This window comes from Hydra vulgaris, chromosome 07 (assembly GCF_038396675.1).
Source record: "Hydra vulgaris chromosome 07, alternate assembly HydraT2T_AEP".
Classification (NCBI taxonomy): domain Eukaryota; kingdom Metazoa; phylum Cnidaria; class Hydrozoa; order Anthoathecata; family Hydridae; genus Hydra; species Hydra vulgaris.
The window spans coordinates 22,145,292-22,167,748 of NC_088926.1; the positions used below are offsets into that span (position 1 = coordinate 22,145,292).

General features: G+C 29.5%; 1 protein-coding gene across 2 annotated transcripts in view; it reads left to right on the forward strand.

Annotated features, from left to right (window-relative positions):
- Positions 1 to 7,168, forward strand: part of LOC105847945 (potassium voltage-gated channel subfamily C member 3) — a 54,423-nt gene extending 47,255 nt beyond the window's left edge. Inside the window, exon 6 of one of the 2 annotated variants that reach the window (XM_065801359.1) lies at positions 6,530 to 7,168. In XM_065801359.1, coding sequence (XP_065657431.1) covers positions 6,530 to 6,693 — 164 coding nt within the window. In that variant the 3' untranslated portion in view covers positions 6,694 to 7,168. The remainder of the gene's footprint in view (positions 1 to 6,529) is intronic. The other variant, XM_065801360.1, reaches the window with a different exon arrangement.
- Positions 7,169 to 22,457: the final 15,289 nt, after the last annotated feature.

A 22,457-nucleotide genomic window follows, 5' to 3' on the forward strand; every position in this document is an offset into this window, starting at 1 on the left:
TAAAAATAAAATTAAAAAATTGCTTAGTAGACAAAAACACGCTGTCAGTATTGTTTCAAGTGGAGGTCGAATCAAACATTCTAAAGAACTGTTTAAATATCATCACATAGGGGAACCTGTTGTACCTTTGACCAAGTTGTACCTTTGGTCACTCTACTCTGTTGGCTTGATATTATTAAAAAAAAAAAAAATGTAGTGTCATTTGAAATAATAGCCCATGACGACTCTTCTTACCGTAAAACATCATACTTGGGATAGGTGGTATTGATCCACAAGTAATTATAAGTTTTTGCTCTTAAATAGTAAATATTTGTGTTAATCTTGTTCTGATTTTAAAAATGTGATAAATTGTTGTTTGATTCATCTACGACATTATAAACATTACCCAACATCATTTTTTTTGTTATGGAAAAGTTTGGATGATTATATCTGACCGTAAACGGGGATTAAGACGATAATTGTTAAAGAAACCCATCTCGTGTACCTTTGACCAGACTAGGATGTTGTACCTTTGACCAACAAAAACTAAAGAAAATATGTGGCTTTATCTAGATAGTTATAATAACTGATTTTATTTAAAAAAATTAGCAATACTATTAATAATACTGACTGAGTATCGTAACTTCGATACACAAGTCTTTGCAAGATTGTAAGGATCGATTTTTCTAATTCTTTTTAGACAATTGGGATTGCTTACAAAATAGTTAGATTTTTTTTTTTTATTGACATAAGGTAGGCCAGAAGTTGCAATATATAATATATAACAACCTAAAATATTAAAGAGGTTCAAACATTGCATGATTTTTTAATAATAATATTTTGGTCAAAGGAACAACGCGCATCGGTCAAAGGTACAACGTACGTGTTGTACCTTTGACCAATTGACTTTTTTTTAAAATTCTTATATTGATGTAAAATAAATCATATATTACTTTGTACACTTTTCAATAAAACTAATTATGTGTATTGTACAAGATTTTCAAATTACAATTATGAGTAACCTAAAAAAGCACTATTTGGTTACAAAATTTTGTATTGCCATCAAAGGTCCTAATTTATGGAACACTTTATTAAATAACGAGCTGAAAAGTTGTTCTTTTCTTTTTCTATTCAAACAAAAACTCAAACAAAAACTTCTTAACATAGGTAATCAATTAAATTCTTTTTAAGATTCTTTTTATTTAATTTTTAACTTTTTTTTTTTTAATAATTATCTTATTAATTTGTCTCTAATTTAAATTTTCTTTCAACTTTCCTATTAACTTATCATTAGTTTTTAGGTGTGATTTTTTTTTTTTCTTTTTACGATCTTCTTTTGGTTATAGATTAGTATCTGATCTTAATATACTTGTCAATATTTGTATATAATTTTTAAATATATACGTTTGAGTTTGTTGAATACTAATTTTTTAAATTGTTTCCGAATCATTAAAACCGTTAAAAAATTCAAAAAGTTGAATCATATCTCCTTTTTGTTTTCTTTTTATCAAGGTAGTTAGGTTGAGAGCTTTTAGTTGATTTTTATAAGTGATGGTATTAATCAAGTTGCGCGATGTTGGACTCTTTCTAATAAATCAATTTCTTCCTTTCGAATAGGTAACCTGGTACTACAAACTCTAACAGAAACGTAAAGTATTCTCAGGAGTCTAACATATAAACAAATGAAGCATTTTCTAATCCGACCCAATATTTGGTTGGCTTTGCCCACGCATTTGATTACATAACTTTTCCATTTCAGATTGCTTGAGAAGATTACTCCAAGATAACTTTCAGATTCTGTTATGTTTAACTTTTGTTCATTAATATAAAGGGGTAATTTTTTGGTATTCCGGTCAAAGTGCATGACCATACATTTCGAAATATTAAATTTCACAAGCCAGTCTTGACTCCATTTAAAAGCTAAATCAAAGTCTGATTACAAAGAAAGAGTTGATGCACTGGAAATCATTTCATTCAAAATTTTGGTGTCATCTGCATAAAGCTTGGTTACGTTTTTTTGGAGTTTCAGGCATATCGTGAATAAATAGTGCAAACAAGAGTGGTCTAATTACGGACCCCTGAGGCACACCACGGCTAATTTCTGCCCAAGAGAATACATTTTTCCCTATCACAATTCTCTGTTTTCTTTCTTTTAAAAATGCTTCCATCCATTGTATTTTCAGGTCAGATATTCCATAAGCTATTAGTTTAAGGAACAATCTTTCATATGGTACTGTGTCAAATGCCCTGGCAAAATCCAAAAAAACAACATCAGCAGGTTTACCATTCTCTACGGCGGTTGAAATAAATTCAAGTGTTTCAAGTAGATTCGTTGAGCATGATTTGTTTTTATCAAAATCGTGCTGTTGCTTGACTATTAGTTTGAACTTATATAGAAAAGTTTCAAGTTTACATCTGATTATACCTTCCATTATTTTACATGCAACTGAGGTGAGTGATACCGGTCGGTAGTTTCCTTCTAAGGTTTTTTCGCCTTTTTTGTACAGAGGAGTGATATTTGCTGGTCTAAATTGCACTTGCAGTTTGCTGGTTTCAAACGACTCTTTAAAATTATACGTAAAATGAATGGCGAAGGCTGATGCACAATTCTTTAAAATAGCTGAATGTCAATTATCAACACTATTTGATTTGTTATCTTTTAAGTTTTTTAATCTTAGATATTTTTAAATGTAAAATCTTCATTGGTCATAATGAATGTTTCAGTAGCTCGTATATCAAAGGAAGGCAGAAGACCATGTTCTTCTTTTACAATGCAGCTTGAAAATTTTTGTTTAAGATATCCGCAATATCTTTTAAATTTTGAGTGGTTTCCCCATTTGCACCCTTTAATGCTTTTATAAAATCATTTACTGCTTGTTGATTGTTCATGTAGCTTGTAGCATGTAGTTCATGTAGCAACAACGAAGCTTTATTTTTTTAAGGCTCTTTTTACCAGATTAAACTCAAAGTTTTGTCTCACTTTTTTAATCTCGTCTGCTTCATTTTTGCAAATCTTTTAGTATTTAGATTTTAAAACCGAGTTTTTCCATTTACATGAGCAGTTTTTATATCTTAAATTTTGTTTGCTTCTTATAAGAAACTTTAACCTAGCATTATCCCAGGCTAATTTATAAAAATTTTAATGTCTTTTTTATTGGAGTGAAATGATTACATGCCACCTCAGTATAAAAAATCAGTTCATCAAACGTTTTTTGTACATTTTTATTACTGAATGATTATATCCAGTCAACATTTGAAATTAAATCAGATATGTTGCTTTTATTGTCACAGATTGCTTTATCAGACAAGATGAAACTGAAACATATTATTAGATGGCCTCTTCTTATGTTTCCCAAAACAAAATTTTGAACCTATTTCGTTAACACTTGCTGACTGAGTTATAAAGACCAAAACTAAGGTATTCACAAGTTGTTCATCTGAAAAGTTGGTATTTTAATATGCTGATAAAGAAAATCATAATTTAAAATATCTGTAAATTTATATTCAATTCCATTCTCATTTGAAATTGCATCAAAAGAGCCATTTGACCAGCTGATTGATGTTTTACATGCTGAGTAATATATATGTATATATAGCCAAAAATATAGACATATATTACATTTAAAAAATTCATAGTATTTTTAACGGATTTAAATTAACAATTTTATTTTTTAGTTCTAGTATATTCTTTCATAAAATACTTTGTTTTTTGTGGATCAAATGCTTGCTATTATAGTCAACAACACAGTTAAAAAGTTGATTTCCATAATCTGGATGATTAGAGCAGTGCTTGTATTATTTCCAATGAGAACTGAATTTTGAGTTTAAAGTTTCAGTTGCTTGTTCACTAAAAGTTCTGAGTAAAGATTGATGTGCTTAACACAAATTCTTCAACGTGGTAGAAGACAGTATGAACCTTTGGTGTGACTGATATTGGAAAAAATAAAGGCAAAAAAAGAAAGACGTTTTAAGTTTCTGAATCTTAGTCCTAAAGCTTTCCTTTAGTGTTATTCCAAATCATGAAAAAACAGCTTCTTTAAAAATTCTTAAAATTTCAATAAAATTAATAACTTCATATGCAAAAAATTGTTTAACAACTTGTTGAAAAATGTCAATGCTTTTAAAAAAACTTATGACAATCATTTAAAGTGTCCACCGTGGTACGGCCGGAGCTGAATGTGCAACTCAGCAGACCAATCTTTGGCTCAAGGCCACAAGTCTGAAAGATTTTTCAAAATATGATTAACAAAAAATGAAGATGGTATTTTATTGGCAAAATAGTATCTAAGTAAGCTTTGGTTTGTTCATGTAAAAGAACGATGAATGAATTATATTTGCTAAATTTTTTTTCAATGTTTTAACCTAAGCCATTAGCAACAAACTTGGCATATCTTTCGTTAAATGAGCCAAAAGATTTTAGAGATCCACATTTTGATAGAATGTTAGAACTAACATCACACCAGCAGCAAGGATGCTTGCTAGAATGGGGTTGAATTTCACAAATAACATTGGTCATTTTTAGATCACATGAAATGTAAAATGCCCAAGACCGCGGAGAGGGGGGAGGCGAAAGGGACAGTTTGTCGCGGGTGCCAGATATCCAAGGGGTCCTTTATCTATAATATAGTGAAAATTTGATAAAAAAAGGGCGCCAATCAGGATTGCTGTCCCTTTTTTATCCAAATTTTAGGCATGAAAGCTTTCGGCGGCCCTGAAAATGCCACGTTATTCACTTGAACATTCATCAACGCTTTGAAATTCTCGTATGTTACAGGTAGATTTTCAACAATAGAATCAATTATTTGGCGTATAACTCCTGTGTCTTGAGCTATTGAATCTGTTAGCATCAGACGTTTTTTTGTTGAAAACTACTTATTTCGTCACTCTTGGCAGTTACCTTAATAACAGCCGAGTTCATTTTCAAAATTTATTCTCCGCCATCAATTCCTAATTTGACAAAATGGTTGTTGGTTAAATCTTTGTCCAACCTTGTTAATCAAATCCTCCAAGTTTTTGCAGTGAAAAACATGTTTTTGTTCTTCAGTTTCTTCTTTTTGTAGCTGTAAAGTTGACAACTGAATGCTGAAAGTAATCTTGCAATGTCCTTTTTCCTTTTTTTCAAAGAACTCTCAGAGATTAATAGCCTTGCTTAGCAAGACTATTTATCTCTGGGAGGAAAATCTTTTACCTTTATCACAGCACATAAATTTACTCTACCCCAACTTGATTTTTCTTGACCAAATCATGCAAGTTTTGGCGTCTTGTTGCGATTGGAAAGGAATGATTGGAATCTCAAGCTATAATTGATAAATAATGTATACATCTTTTTTCTGTTCATGGAAAGGAAGGATTTTTAAAAATTTCAGGCTTGGAAGATGTCCTATCTTTGAGATTAATATTGTGTGTTTTTGTCCTAAAGGATGCTTTTTATTAAGTTTATAACCAGCATCTTTTTTTTGTACAATAGTTCATTACCATAATCTGGTATCAATTGTTAATTTTTATTTACATAAAAAGTAAATTTTTAATACTCAAATTACTGCAGTAAAATAATATACTTAATTTTTTAAGTTTAATAAAATAATACTTAGCAGCAAAATTTTACACTATTTTTACAAAAATAGCCGTCTTAAACCCCATCTAATTATTAAAAAAAAAAAAAAAATTACGCTATTCTAAAGTAAATCAATACTTACTTAAAAAAATTTATATTCCATTAACTTTTTTTTGTGTGTGTGTTTTAGAATAATGACAATGTAATGAATTGAATCCCCACAAATTGAGGGGGTTGTAAATTTTACATAACCACCGTTTCTAAACACCAAAAGTTTTATTGATGAAATTTGAAATAAATAAAAGAGCTTTGATCTATTATAAAATAATGCAACTTTTTTTTTACCATAGTAATATTTTTCTCGACGGGGGTCATAAAGAAAAAATTATTGGGGTATTTTTACTCCTAAGTTCCGATTGCTGCAACTTTATGTAAACCATCCTTATTAGATTTCATCATGATGATTTAAAAGTTTTGAGTTTATACTAGGCTTGGAAGTTAAACATTTCAAATACAAAAAATACAAAATCCGCCTGTTAAAACGCAAGCTCTGGCTCAGAGAAAGTTAAAGTATTTTAAAAACACCTCTAAATGTACTCGTAAGGTATGTATAATACTTCCATAGAAGGATTACTTTGGTTCTTTTATATGAAGTTGATTGTGAGTTTGACAGAGTGTGCCATACTTACTCAGCATTTAGTCCTAAAAAAGACGTCTTTTGAACGTTCAAAAGACATTCAGAATGTCTTTTGAACATTCATAAGACGTCTTTTTAGGACCAAATGGCGGCTGATTTATCTTTGGTGAGTGTTAACTATAAACTGATTTACTTGAACACTTAGTTAAACTGATTTACTTTCATTTTATATAAAACGCCAAATTTATTTTTTTTAAATAAATTAAATTTATTTAAAAAAAATAAATTTGGCGTCTTTAAAATTTATCTAAAATTTTAAAGATCAAGAATAATTTTTTATATTGACATATATTTTTTAGATAATAGCCTTTCGACAAAAGATATTTCAAATGGATCGTCTCCAATAATTCGTTGGGTTTCGTCTCAACAAAATTACGGACGTCGACCTGCAATAAATACTAATATGAGTTTGGAAATAAATAAACAGAGGAGCTCATTAAATTTAAGAACGTCTATTATTTAAAACATGTTTTAATATTAAATATCTGCTGACTCATTAGCTTTTAAACGCACATAATTACATCATTGATACGTTTAAATACTTCACATTACATCAATGATACGTTTGCATAACTTGTAACGTAATAAATCACTGATACGTTTAAATACTGCGCATTAACGTTATGCGTTTAAATACTTTTTACTACAAATTACAAGGTAGCTCATGTAGAAGGAAAATATTTTTGAGTAAGAAAAATTTGAACGGCTCATATATATTAAAATGTGCTCATGTTGATGTATGAATCTTAAAGTTTCATAAAAAAGCGATAAATAAATTTTACTTAAAGCAAATTTTATTAAAGTAATAAAGTAGGGACATAACCAGAAAAACTTCAAAACCCTGTTTCCTGATCAACTTTATTTGTAACTCCATAATGTTTTGATTATAGCTTTGCTTATGTTATTATCATTTAAATTTGTTTTCGTTATATCATAAACAGCACCAAAAAAATGAACAAATAATTCAAAAATCTAAAATGGGACACAATATTCTGTAAAACTTACAAAGTTATACATTACTAAAAAAAAATAGGGTTATGTTACAGAGTTTTAAAACTATTTAACATTGTATTTAAAACTATTCTTTCTTGGTTATTTTGCTACTTTTGAAATCTTAATGATTAAAGAACATATACTCAAAAACTCAGACAAGTAGCTTTCTAGATTATAATATATCAGGTTTTGAAGTTGCAAAAAAAAAATAAAAATAAAAAAATAAAAAATTTTGTTTAAAATTCAAACAAGAATATTTTTTCTATATGAGCATACTGGGATATTTTAACAAATTTACCTATTTTTTCCTTATAAGCCTGCTGGGATAAATATATGGAGATAAATTTTTGAAATATTATATAAATTTGAATTACAAGTTTGTAAATTTTATTTTGAGTCATTAATATTATATTAACTTGTTATTTTTATTTTTGCAATTTTAAATACAATTTTGTTACTTAATAAGGTTATTTAAAAAAAAGCTTTAATTATTGTTAATTTAAAAGATCTCACTTTTATAAACAAAAAAATAGAGTGGTGCAGTGGTTGGAGTAGTGATAGGAGAGGTACATTCAGCGGCTTATTGAGACTTTTTGAGGCCGGGGATATTTTAAAGCACTAATTACCATTCCATATCATTGACTAAAGATTTTATTTTTAGAGTTTCTTTTAAGAAAACCTTTAAATTTGAATCTATGCCCACAAAACTGCGGGGCCCAATGCTATAATCTCTCTAGCCCCCACTTAATCCAGCACTTATCATCACCCAAGATGCAGTAGCTTGGGTGATGATAAGAGAGATGCATTGGTTACAGTGTTTATAAGAGAAGTACAGTGGTTAGAGTAATGATAAGAGAGGTTCAGGGGTTGGAGTTGCGGTAAGAGAGGTGCAGTGGTTGGCGTGGTGATAAGAGATGTGCAGTGTTTCAAGTGGTGAGAGGAAAGATGCAGTGGCTGGAGTGGGGATAAGTTTTTTAAATGAATTAGTTTATTGTTTGGTGCTCGTTCCTGACGATTGTTAATTTATTTTGTTTAAAAAGATATACTGCATCAAAGAATTACGTTTCAGTAACTCCATAATTATTCATCTTATCCAGTGGGCATTGAACGTCCTAAGACGTTAGACGGACGTTGAATGGACGTCCAGAGTCTGTTAGACATTTTAGGACGTCCAATGGCCACTTGGTAGAGGTCTTCTTAGGAGTTAGATATGACTCAAATTTTACTTTAGTGTTTTCTATTTTTGACGCTAAAGTGGAACCTGCACTATTCAAATATTGATTAAGCGTATCGGCAATTAAAGGTTTATTGGTAGCAGGAAAAAATCCCTTGGTAAAAAATTCCTTCGGAAGGTATCCCCTCCGAAAAAATTCTCCTGAGAAAAATTCCCCACAGAAAAAATCCCCCTGGATTTTTTTTTGCAGCGCATAAAATAAACGATATACCAATATAATAGTTGTTTATAGTATAAATATTTTAAACGTACGTATTACAATACAAACAGAACCTTAATCTTTCAGTGTACATACATCGACTGACGATTAGGTAGACATGCAAGGAGTGTACAAACATCGACTGAGAAATAGATGGAACAAACAATAAGTGCCGCTACATTGACTGAGGGTTTTGGTTTGGGCAGGCGATCTATCCTTTTCAAAGCAATATTTTTTTTAATTTTATTTTTTGCTGGTTGATTTTTTTGGGGGGATATTTTTCGGGGGGGGGGGGATTTTTCCTAGAACCAATTTTATTATTAGTGTTTAGTTTATAGAAAGACTATTTCTGTCAGTTTGTTTAGCACCAATTATTTTGTTAATAATGCTCCAATTATTTTGGCGATCATGTTTATGTTTTTTAAATGGTATAGGAATACTTTTTCGACTTTTTAATCTCAAAAAAGTTTTGAGATTAAAAATAAGCATCTCAAAGATAAGTTTATAATTTTAATAACTAGTTTCATTATTGAAAGTTTTTTTTTAAAAAAAATCATATAGTCGTTACATTTTTTTAACGACAATAATTCCACGAATTTGATGTCTTTTTTTCCACACATATTGTAACTACAACTACTAATTTATCAAGAAACTTATCGCCTTATCTGTATGAACAATATCAAGGAGGTTATCCCAGTTTAAATCTGACAAAAGAGTATTAAAGTTTTCAATGGATTTAAATTTAGTTGTTGCATGACTTTTAAAATTTTTTGTGCCTAGAAATTATTGCGTTTTTGTGATATAAGAAATACAGGTTGATGATCTGAAATGTTGCATTTAAGTATTTCCGTTTTTATTCTCAATTTGAATTGATTGTTGACCATTTGATCTATGAGTGCGGCGCTTTCAAGTTATTCTTGTGGGGGTTTATTAATTAGAGGAATATAGTCTTTCTGATAGATGACATTTAACAAATTTTTTGTAATTTAAATGACTATTATTGATGTCAAGGGTAAAATCACTTACAAAATAAACGCTTTTATTTTCGCCTAATTTATTTTAGTTATGCTTTTAATATGATTTTTGAATTGCTTTATTGAGCCGGAAAGTGGTCTGCATAAAACGCAGATGATAATATTTTTTGTGGTTTTATTATTATTTCCAAGCACAGTAATTCACTATCATTTGTGATTGAGCACAAATCTTTTTTTTAGCTTGTATACTAAAGTATAACTTATAAATAAACACAAACACCCTCCTTTCTTCCCAGATCCTTTAAATTAATGAGTCATTTTATAATTTAGCAGCTGAAAATTTGTATTTGTCATAACATATTTATCAGTACATCATGTTTCGCCATGTCTCGGTTTTTTGTTGATATATTAACAACAAAAGATTTTTTGTGAATTCTTTCAACTACCAGAAGATTTTGAGAATGTATAAATTTAGAATCAAAGTAGTTTTGACAATAAAACTAAGGATTAAGTATTTTGACGTTATATTAATAGCTGATCTTAAAATTACGACCATTTCCGCCATTTGATTAAAAATACTAAAAAAAAATTCCATTATTTTTTTCTCCGCATTTTTACGGAAAGTAAAAATGCGGGGAAAATAAAAGTCTTGCAATTGCGTTCAATGCAAATAAGATCTGCAAGGCGTTTCTTTTGCTTTTAAAAAGTCACTTTTTTTAAATTGGACTGACTGAGAAGACCACTGTTGGATAAACAATTTGTAAATATTGTTGGGTCTTTGCAGGTTTATACTATACTAAGTCAACGTTATTTAGTTTTTTTTGGTTAGAGCAATAGTTTTTTTTTTTTTATCAAACGAGTCCAATTTAAAAAGTGTGTACTCTGTACGTTCTTCAGATAAACAAATAAAATAGTTAAGAGTATCTCATAAAGTGTTCTCAATGCCAAGACTACGCACAGTTTTTTGCGAGTTCTCCTTGACTGCGTAACTAAAAGTTTATTTTTTTATTCTTACCTTGTTTTCTAATAATATAAATTGTAAAATTATTTTACTTAATTACATTACTTTTTACTTCAAATATATCTTAATATTATTTCAATTGTTTTTGAAGTATTTTGAACGAATTTTTAAAAAAAAGTATATATTGTCAAAACTTGTAAAAACTATGTAGCCGTTATGATATAAGGGAGAGGGGAAAGTACAAGCTGATCCATTTTATTTATTGCAAACTTTTTTTATTCTGGCGTCTCAGCTTCTTTTTTTTACTTTTTTAGCAAACTTGAATTTTTTAACAGACTTGAACCTTTTTAATGGTGGACATCTTGAACAAGTTAATAGTAAGTTTTATTAAAGTGTTTTGTTACCCAGACCATAAAACCTAAAATTTTTGAGCAAAAGATGCCAAAGTAGGCAAGCATATCCCATCTATTTTAGTTATTTTCTGATAAAGAATCTCCAGAAGAAGCTATTCAACTTGGTAATGCAATCCGCAGGCCATCACTTACAATTACCACTGGTAAATGTTTATTCTTAAATAGTTTTTACATATAAATTAAAAGAAAGTCTTGACTATTAAAAATATTGCTTTACACAAACTTTCACAAACAAAGTTTATTATAAACATAATATATGTATGCTTTGGTTTTAGGTCAAAGTAGGTCACACTAAAAAAAAAGTTAGAAATTAATACCTTAGGGTAGGATATGTGATATACCTTTAGTAAGGTATAAATCTATACCTTTTAAGGTAAAAAATTATACCTTTAAGGTAGAAAATTGTATGGGAAATCATTGTTTTTAATATAATTTTCTACCTTAAAAGGTAGAAAATCATAACTTACTAAGGGTATATCACATATCCTACCCTTAGTGTGTGCCCAGCCAGTATCTAGCGTACTAACTTTTGCAAATGTACACTTAAATACGGGCCTGTCAAACAACGGTTAAAAAAACTTCTCAAAACAGTAAACCAAACATCAAGCAACAAAATGGTAGAAACAAATTTTCAAATAAGTTTTCTAAGAGCAGGTCAACACTTGAATGATTTCTTCACCTGAAGTCCCTTAAAAATAACCGAAAGAAAAGAATATTCTGGTACTGTCCAGGTTGTTGGTCACTGGAATGATTTATCAAGTTTTGTAAATCTAATCTCGAAAAAGTACTGGTTGCTATTCTGTTTATAAGCAAGAAACTGATGGTAACAAATGTTTTCTCAAGTTTTGTCTAAGTATTGTCGGTAATACGTCAAGGGATGAAACAAGCTCACCGCTACGACAACAATCTTACACTTAAAGGACTGGCAAACACACTATATTCAATAGACAAATTCTTGTTGCGGTATCAGAAGATTTACCAGAAACTCACTCCAACATTGAACAAATCTAATCACTGATTAATGCATATAGAATTAAACTAATTTTGGCTTGCGATATGAAAGTTGAAATATAATTTGGGGTCTTGAAACCCATTTAAGTACGCACTCTTGCGCATGGTGTGACGTCAAGTCCAAGTGTCTTGCCAAATCTGGAAATTTGCAAACACTGGGCTTCATAAAATCTAGCTTCAAGTCTTTTCAGTAATCTGGCAGGGTTAATGCTAATACAAAGCTGATGGAATTACATTTCCTCTTAGAAATTGTCAATTATCATTTCAAGACCCTTAAAACTGCATGGATCAAAGCTGTTAATAGGCCAGCTGGCCTCAACATTCAACTGAGCCTATATCATGAGGGCCAGTTTGAGGAAAACGAATGTAAGAAGCTTTTAAAAAAATGTGCATGTGCTGCAGCTACTTGCTGATACAAACATCTTTTCCAAAATTGTTTTCAAAATTAAAGCATTTAAAAGTTTCAATATAGTTGTCATGGCTTGCTTTAGATACATACTTCAGCCAAATTTCGCAAAAAAATTAAAACTTTGAAAGGTGTTACTCAATCATAACTGGTTCAAGCGTAATACCTAAATTCCTTCTTTAACCACATCTAGGATTTCATCAGTTACAAAAAAACCCCCTTGGGGCCTTAAACATCTTTTCCAAAATTGTTTTCAAAATTAAAGCATTTAAAAGTTTCAATATAGTTGTCATGGCTTGCTTTAGATACATACTTCAGCCAAATTTCGCAAAAAAAATTAAAACTTTGAAAGGTGTTACTCAATCATAACTGGTTCAAGCGTAATACCTAAATTCCTTCTTTAACCACATCTAGGATTTCATCAGTTACAAAAAAACCCCCTTGGGGCCTTATAGTAAACAAATTTTCAAAACTGTTTATTAAGATTTTTATCGATATTGATCAAGGTATAAGCAAAATAATAAATAGAGATTTTTGTGATACATAATTGATATGAAGAGTAAGCATCTTTAAAGAATTGCATAATATGAGTTATTGAAAATTAAACAGCAGAAATTATTAGCTTACGGTTTATAATAAACATTTTTACCATCTTAAATATCTTTATATATTGTTAGTTTAAAAACTATGAACTTCGATATTACATTTAAAAATAGTATTGCAGAGTATTTGTACTAAAAAAGTTAATTGAGCTATATAATCATAAATTTTTTATGGAGAAATTTTTTTCAATAAAAATTTATTAAAATAATTATTATTTTTTTGTTATTTTTGCCAGCTGGTAGTCTTTTGATTAGATTTTCTTTTTTTTTAAGATTTTTTTTGCATTTTGGCAGTAGTTTAAATGTAGATATACTCACGCTATGCAGAAGCCAGATCAAACCACGCTTTATATAGCAAATCAATATTTTGGTCTATAAAATGAAAATGGTAAATGTACCAAAAAATAATTATAATAAAAATTGTTGGTATTACATAGTAGAACACTCATGTAATCACTATTTTAAAATTAGTGACCGAATATCACAGTAATTAGTAACGTTTTGGAGTATGAGTAGCAAAAAAGTAATAAAGTTTAAATTAAAACTGTTATTAATCCAGTTAACCAATCAGACTGAAATTTTATCGAGAGTTTGGTGTGTCTTGCAAAAATGGCTTTTAGTTGCAATAAGGAAAGAACTTTTATTTAAAAAACATAAAAAAAGGCATGGGATTATTTCAATGTTGAAACTGAAAGATTCATCTTTAAAATTCCGTTTGCTTTCAAGTTATCTTTTTAAAACCATCACTGTCACGTTTGGTATGGCGGAATTAATTATATATCGCAGTGCATTTCCAATTTAAAAAACAGTTTCAAACTGATATTTATGTTTTTCCCGTGGTTAGTATATTTAAAATTGTAAAAGTTTATTGAAACGCGTCAAGTTGCGACGTGGTTTTAATATCAAAAGAATACTTTAACAAATCTTTATCATTTAAAATGTCGAACCCTAACTGTGTTAGATAGTCATTTTTTGCTAAACTATCATAACAAAAAATTTATCTGTGTTTAAAAGCATCATCATTCTTGAGTGCATTTCATCTTTTTTATTCGAGTTACTGTTGTAGATAAAATACATTTCTTTAATTGGCTTTAATCAAAACTCTGTCTTAAAGTAGTCTTTAAAAAAAGTTAAAAAAATAGTTTTCTAAGTTGAAGTTTAAACACTTCCGTCTCCGTTAAAATACATCAATATAAAATAAAAAATGGTAGTAGCAACGCTTTCTAAGATTCCTTATGCGTTCAAGTTATCTTTTTAAAACCATCACTAATGATGGTTTCATTTTCAATTTAAGAAGCAGTTTTAAATGGTATGCTCACATACAGTCCATTATGCCATCTGATTTGTCAGATAGACTTGTCTCATTAGAGTCACTCATTAACATGTTTTTCAAGTAAACTATTTTCTTACCTAAGTAGGTTGTTTATGCTAGTTTATACAAAACAATTTTTTTTGTTTATACAAAACAACTTTCTTGTTTGCTTGTTTTAGCATTTAAAAAAAGTTTTTTGTACCCATTACACAACACGGTTTTTTTCTTGGAAAACTTTTATTTTACGACGTCCTAAAACCTTATATTTTTTAATTTTTTTGTAGGGCATATTAACGAGCAAAAACTTTTTTCTAGATTGCATACAGTTTATTCACAAAATTTAATGAAATCATTAGCAATCTGTTTGAAGACAGGTATGAGGTATCTTTTTAAAATATACTTATTTAAATTTAATTATACCTAAATTAAATATTCTTATCTCTTTGAAGACACCACAGTATCAGAAAATCATCGCAGTCGGAAAATTTGAGTTTCGGCCGGAACCAGATTTGGTGGAATTGTTAACAAAGTTACGACCGGAACGAGAATTCTGCTTATGTAATTTTTTACCTTCATGATTGAAAGTGAAACCCTGCACCTCAGCATCGTGGCTATATAATATATATTTATAACCTATAATACATATATAACCTTTTTCATTAATTTGATTCTTACTTCATTTAAATCTAATATGTTGTTTTTATTTGTTTCTTGCAATTTTATTAATTAAAAGTTTTAACCTGTATAATATTTATATTTTAAATTATTTCTTGGTTAATATATATTAGAGCGTCCCAAAAAAATTAAGTTGATAATTTTTTAATGCATACCTTCTAGTTATGCTTGAATGGTTTTAAAACATTTAAAAACAAAGTTTTGGGTATTTAGGATCACGACAACCCGTGCCGACTTGCAGCGAAATTTGTTCAAAACTTCCCCCTAATAGACAAGTACTGGGAGTTTTGTTCTATAATATTCGTAATTTGAATTTAAGTATCAATTAAAGTGCAAATCTTACTATTCCTGAATGTGTTATTGTTATTGTATTATTAACCGGGAAAAAGCGCGTATACCAATTAACTCATTACCTAACTGTGTTAAAAAGCTAGTTTCATTATACCAAGTTTGGAGAGATTTGCAAAAGAATGCAAAAAAAAAAAAAAGAGAGGGTTTGAACAACGTTGACAAGAATTTCTTTCCAACATAGACAATTTGTTTGAAATTGCTCATACCGATGGCTTCAGCTTATTAAAACAAAAGAAGATAGGACCTTCTTGGACCACCAAAGAGAACCAGGACGGCCTGGTCACTTAGCTGGAGTGGATAAAAAACTTACAGAAAAAGAAGAAAGACATGCCTTAGAAACATTGAGGAGGAAAATATTATGATTTGTTAACTCCATCAACATTATCTTATGAATCACTACAAGAAAAATCATTTTCTGATTCTGAAATTATAGATTTTCAAAAAAACAGAACCCAGCCTAAGTGGTGCTTCCTCTCAGCCTGTTAAAACTTCTATGCGGAAAAATTTCAAAACTCTAAAGTTGGTTGCCGCGTTAGATAAATGTCAATTAAGTTTGAGATATTCTGTATTTATAATCGAAGTTACTATTGACGCTCTAAAGTAGTATATAACTAGTATATAACAGCTGTAGATTCATATAAATCTAAAGAAGAACCTATCCAAAATTTTTTTTATAAAATGATAACGAACAACTCACCGCTGTGCCAAAACTGTACAGCTCATCAGGAAGCGAATAGGCACAGGCTATTTGAAATGCTTTTATCAACTGGAATCTGGGGGACAGAGTGTAGATTCTCTGTTGTGATAGTACTGCTTTCAATAACATTTCTTGGTGGAGATACAGAAAAGAAATTTAAGATTTGGCATCCAGGTGCTTGGCACCAAGCTTAGTGTATGACGAGAGCCATTTATTCTCTAAAAATATCATAACTATACACCTGATTGAGAATTGCAAACAAGGATAAGGCGGCTCTGTTGGATATCTGTTTAATGTGACATCAAATTCTGGATCTAATGCATTTTAGCAGTAAAAGCACGTTATCAGGACTTAAACTTTTTGAAGTCCATGAAAGCTTCCAAAACAAAAGACAAAAGCATATTTAAAGCAGCTTTACAGAAGTTTAGCCAGCGGCAGTTATGGTATTTGACAGATGAAATGTCTGTTAAGTCTTTATTTGACAGTGATGTCGATCAATAAACTAAAGTAAAAATGGTTACTAACTTAGCTAACGAAAACCCATCAGCTTACGATAAACGTTACATTGCATCAAAAGAAGAACTTTAAGGCCCACTTTTTGGTATATCTATTATGTAAATTATGCTTTAATTTTTTTTATAGTTTACCATACTATTGATAACAATTTCTTCTGTTTTAATTTCACAGAAAAACATCGACTTTGTCAAAAGCAAGTTCCTATTTTATTGACTCCAAATTAATTACAGTTTTTTGAAGAAGAGCCCTGTTTTATGGTTAAACTATGATTCGTTCCAACAAGCAAAGAGGAAGCTATTGACACTGAGAACAGTTAATGATACGGCAGAAAGAGTGGTTAAATTAATGCCAGACTTTCAATCACTGTTGAAGAGGAGCAAAAACAATTTTTATTACGTTGGGTACAAGAACACAGAAACGCATATCCTGATTGTAAAAAGTAAACTTTTTGAAATAGAAATTTAATGATTAATGTATCTTTTACTATAAATACGTAATAAATATTATAAATGTGCTTTATTTACTGATTATAAATAATCAACTCTATGTTAATTTCTTGCAGGCAGCACAACGTTCCAATTTTATCATCTTTGGTATTGTAGTTTATCCTCCTCCGGCTAATTGCCATATAGAGGACGCATAACCAAGGCCTGCAATGACAGGTTCAGCTCCAAAAGGAGCGTCATAACCCGCTCTACGGACCGAGAGTAAGGTGATTTTGGGAAGAACGAAGATATGTTCGAGGGAAAGATAGAAGTAGTCAATTTAGAAAGATTGCATAAAGAGAGGGGACAAGATAGCACACAATGTTAGAAGGTGCAATAGGTGAAATACATGCTGTTAACTAGGTTCACCTAATTAAAACATGCGGATAAACACAGGGACTAAAAAGTTTCAGTATGTCTTTTTTTCTGTCTGTTTATTTCCAAATTAATATCTTTCTTTTTACTCATTTAAAAAACTGTCTTTACAAAAATTTCACGTTCAATTTATACTTTATAAATCACCTCAAATATGCTCATTAAAGAAAAAAGCCTTTTAAGCCCTTGGATAGCAAAGGGAATTGTTAAATCATCAAAAATAAAACAGCGATTATATTGCAAATATTTTAAAAAAAGAACACTATGAAACTAACTATAAAAAAACTAACTATACAAAAGAACAAAATAAAACTAACTATAAAAATTATAAACATTTATTTGAGTTAATTTTGAAACGTTCAAAAACTAATTACTATTCCGATCAAATAATAAAAAGTAATCGTTCACAAAATAAATGGCGCACTGTTAAGAAAGTAATTGGCAAAAAAAAATTAGACAGAAATGCTCTGCCAAAAAATCTCAAATTCAAGAATAAATTAGTTGTTGATAAACCTATGGTAGCAGAAACGTTTAATAACTTTTTTGTTAATGCTGGTAAAAGTTTAGCCGCTAAAATTGAACCATCTAAAATAAGATTTAAATCATACTTGACATCAAATAATACTCTTAGGCCTAATCATGAACTTACGAAGGAAGAATTATTAAATTCAGTATCCCTGTTAAAACCTAACAAAAGTTTAAGTTTTGATGATGTCAGCAGTAATGTCATTATTAATTCACTAAAATATATAACAATACCACTTTTTCATATTTTTAATATATCTTTAAAACATGGGGTTTTTCCTGAAAAACTAAAAAGGGAAAAGGTTACACCAATTTTTAAAACAGGTGATGTTTCCAACTACAGACCGATCTCAGTTTTTAATTGTTTTTCCAAGATTTTGGAGCGTGTAATGTATAATAGAATTTATTCCTTCTTAAATGTAAAAATATTCTTTACAATAAACAATTTGGTTTTAAATTCGGTCATTCGACCGATCATGCAATAATTAATTGCCTTCTTTGTTGTTTCTAAGTCTAGTCTTAGATGAAAATGTAACGCGGAAAGAGCACATACGTATAATCCATAATAAAATCTCAAAAAATATAGGCCTTTTATATAAAGTCAAACAGTTGTTAAACCGAAATTGTTTGAAATTCATTTACTTTTCTTTTATTCATTGGTATCTAAATTACGCCAACGTTACTTGGATCAGCAACTAATGTATCTAAAAATAAAAAGTTTTTAATTAAACAAAAACACGCTGTAAGAATTATTGGAAATGTGGATCGCTTCTCGCACACTAAATTTTTTTTTAATAAATTCAAAATACTCAACGTATTTCAACTTAATTTATATCATATTCCTATATTTATGCGGTAGTGGTGTAGTGGTAAGAACTCCGAACCTCTCGCTTTATAAGCGAGAGGTTCGGAATTCCACTCCCACCACGTCCGTGGAAGTACCGCGCTCAACTTAGTTTCTCCGCGCAGCGGCCTTGCTCGGGAAGGTTCGTATTTCGGGCCTTGGGGAGCTGAATAATCTAAAAAAATATATATATATTTTTGTTCAAAGTAGATAATAAAATGGTACCCATTTTATTTAACACATTTTTTGAAAAAATAAATCATTTATACCCAACAAGATTTTCAAATAACAATTATATTCAACCAAAAGCATAATATTCTGTACTAAGTTCTCGATTGCAATCAGAGGACCTAAATTATGGAGCACGTTATTGGATAATGAGTTAAAAAAAATTCCTTCCCTTGATCAATTTAAAAATAAAATAAAAAATAAACTTTTGATAATTTAAAACGAACTAGGTTTCTTCTGAAACTTTTAAATAGGAGTAATCACTCGTTTTATTTACTTGTTATTTGCTATATTTTTAATCATATTTATTTTTGATTTTAATCCGAATCTTTACCTTTCTTTGATGTTCATGTTTTATCTCATTTTTATTTAATTTTAAATTCGAAATCTTAATAAATAAAAGTTTGAAAAAAATAAAATTATATATATATATAAAAAGTATTTTTTATATTTGCATTTATATATGTATTTATGCATATATTACATTGTGATAACGGTAATACTTTTTTTTGTTATTTATATTCTTGTTTTGAAGGGGCTTGGCAATAAGACTGAATTTGTCTTCTTCTTGCCCCAGCCGTGTACATACATTTTGTAAAAGTCTAATTTTGTAAAAAATTCTTTATGGCGAAATATATACATACAACTGCATACAACTAAATACAACCGCTAATACTATATTTATATTTTTTCAAAGAAACTACGTCAGTCAAAACCGCCGTACATAATTTCTCCCATAGCTTTATATTGCTCTGCTTCGGTTAAGTCAGGCTTAATAAAAACATATTTAAACTCACTTGAACTTTTCAACAGCTTTGCTGTTTTTAAAATTGAGTTGCAATCGATCTTATTTTTTTAAACAATAAAAAAAGTGGTTAATATCTGTTTTCAATTTGAGCTTTATAATTTGCCTAACTTCAACCTTTGGGCTAATTGAATTGAAAAATTGTTTGATTGAGTTTTTAATCTTTTTTATTGCACTAGGTTTATCTAATACTTTTGATGCATTATGTCTAACATGTTTACATTATTTTAACATTTCTACTTTTTGTAATTTATTTGGCTGTAACAGCTTCAAGATGCTTTCTTTCTTGCTTGCAAGTAAATACTAAAATTTTTTGTGTTTCCTTTGCCTATGGAATAGTAAGGCTAAAGTTGACCATTAGAAAAAATTTATTGGTCCTTATAAATAGAACTACAGCAAAGATTGTTCAATTTTCTCAAGCAGGCTCTAATAGAAATTAAGAAAGTCTTATTACCTCCATTTCATATCAAAATAGGATTTAAGAACAGTTTGAAAAAGCTTTAGATTTCAAAAGAGAAAAAATTTGCCTCTTGTTTCTAAAGCTGAGGCAAAGAGCAAATGTATTTTATTCGTTGGACCCTAAATAAAAGCGACGTTAAAGTTAAAGAAACCCAAAAAAGCTACAAAAAAGTTGAAAAAGGAGCATGGCGTGTATTATGTAATATTGTTTGTGGATTTTTAAAAAATTATTACCTTATTGACAAACAATTGTTTGCAAAGCTTACTGAAAAATTAAAAAACTGAGTTTTCGTAGGTCTGCAAAGGGCATATGTTGCATTCACACCTAGATTTCTTCCCCAAAAAAATGGGTGATATAAGTTTGGACAATGGTTTGATTTTCATTTCGTTGAAAAGTAGATATCAAATATGATGAGTGTATTTTGAGCATTTTTGAGGTGTTTTGTTTCTTAGGAGCAGCGGAGAGTACATAGAGGTTTGGCAGGCACTCTTTTAATTAAAAGAAAACTGTTTAAAATTTTTGAAACTTGAATCAGAAATTAAATATACAAAATACATACCGGAATAAACGTAGTTGCTATGCTTATCGAAAAGTAAGTCGATCAAAAGTATAGTAAGTTAAAATATTAGTCGATCAAAAGTTGATTTAAAAGTCGATCAAAAGTTGAAAGTAGTTGATTGAATTTTGAGTATTTAAAAAAATTAAAAGTTCATGTTATATTTTGACGTAAATATGAAAAAGCAAAGCTCTTAATTGACCTTTCCCCTTATTATTATTTCACAAAATGCATTATGGTGTTTGTATGTACAGAAAAATCAAAAACTCGCAATTAATATTTTTTCTATTTTTTATTATTTCGTGGCTTGATCATACATAGGTAATAGTTTTCTCTCTTATAATTAATTACATTTACGCCGAATCTTTTACAAATCTCCGCAGGAGAATAACTGCATTACCATATAAACAAATATTTTAACGCAGCTGTAGTTAAATTTCGTTTGAGAAGCTTGTATGAAGTATATTTTACAAGTATACATAAGTAAAAGAATATATAAATAACTCTATAAATGTTCCTGCTGGTTCGGGCTTTTTTAAAAGCCCAAGCATTCCGCTAAATGCAACATTTTGTATAATTACAAACGAGGAATTTAACAGCGATGAAAACAAAGTAATCTCTAAAGATGTAATTTAATGGTCAAAAGACAACATCTCTGTTTCCGATAACACATCAACTTATAATTATTTATACAGTATCAGACGATATTTTGAAAGAAGAGCTGCTAAACATAAAATAGCTGGTTTTTCAAAGAGAACTAAGTAAATCTGCAGTTAAGCGGCGTAAAATAGTTTTATTTTTTCGCTTGTTGCGAGACTTGCTCAAAGTGGTGACTTTTTAATATAAACAAGTAATACTTATTGGTTTCAGTACATACATTTACTATCTTATAGCCTGCTGCTACAAGGGAGTGCTGCTACATCGACTATCTTATAGCCTGCTGCACAAGAAAGTGCCGCTACATCGACTGAGGGTTTGGTTGGGGCAGGCAGTCTATCAAATAATAAAAATAAACTTAAACTCTATCAAATAATAAAAATAAACTTAAAAAAAAAAATTAAAAGGATATTAAAATATTTCTGTATGTTTATATTAAAAAGTCACCACTTTGAGCAAGTCTTGCAACAAGCGAAAAATTAAAACTATTTTACGCCGCTTAACTGCAGATTTGTAAAATAAATTGGAGTAAGACCAAATGTTTTATTATATGGAATTAAACCAAGGAATGTGGCTGTGTTAATTATTGAAATTAAATTTGTCCAAGGTCATTTTGTAAAATATTTATTAACGAGTAAATGAAAAAATGTTGAAAAGTTTAAGCCTAGTTATAATGGAAAAATTTCTACATTGTCTGGACTACTTAATTATAACTAATTTCATGAGGCAAATAAAAGCTTGCCATAATGTTAATCAATGTTAAGAAAATAATTCAAATTAAATCAGAAACTAAAGATCTATACAAATACAAAAATTGATTGAATAACAAAATAAAAAACTTACTTCATCAAGTTTTGGTACAGTTATAAGCCGTAGAAGTAATACTCCTCCAACTTCATTGTTAAAACAGCTTATAAGAAGCTGTGATATTATTTTACAATCACAAGC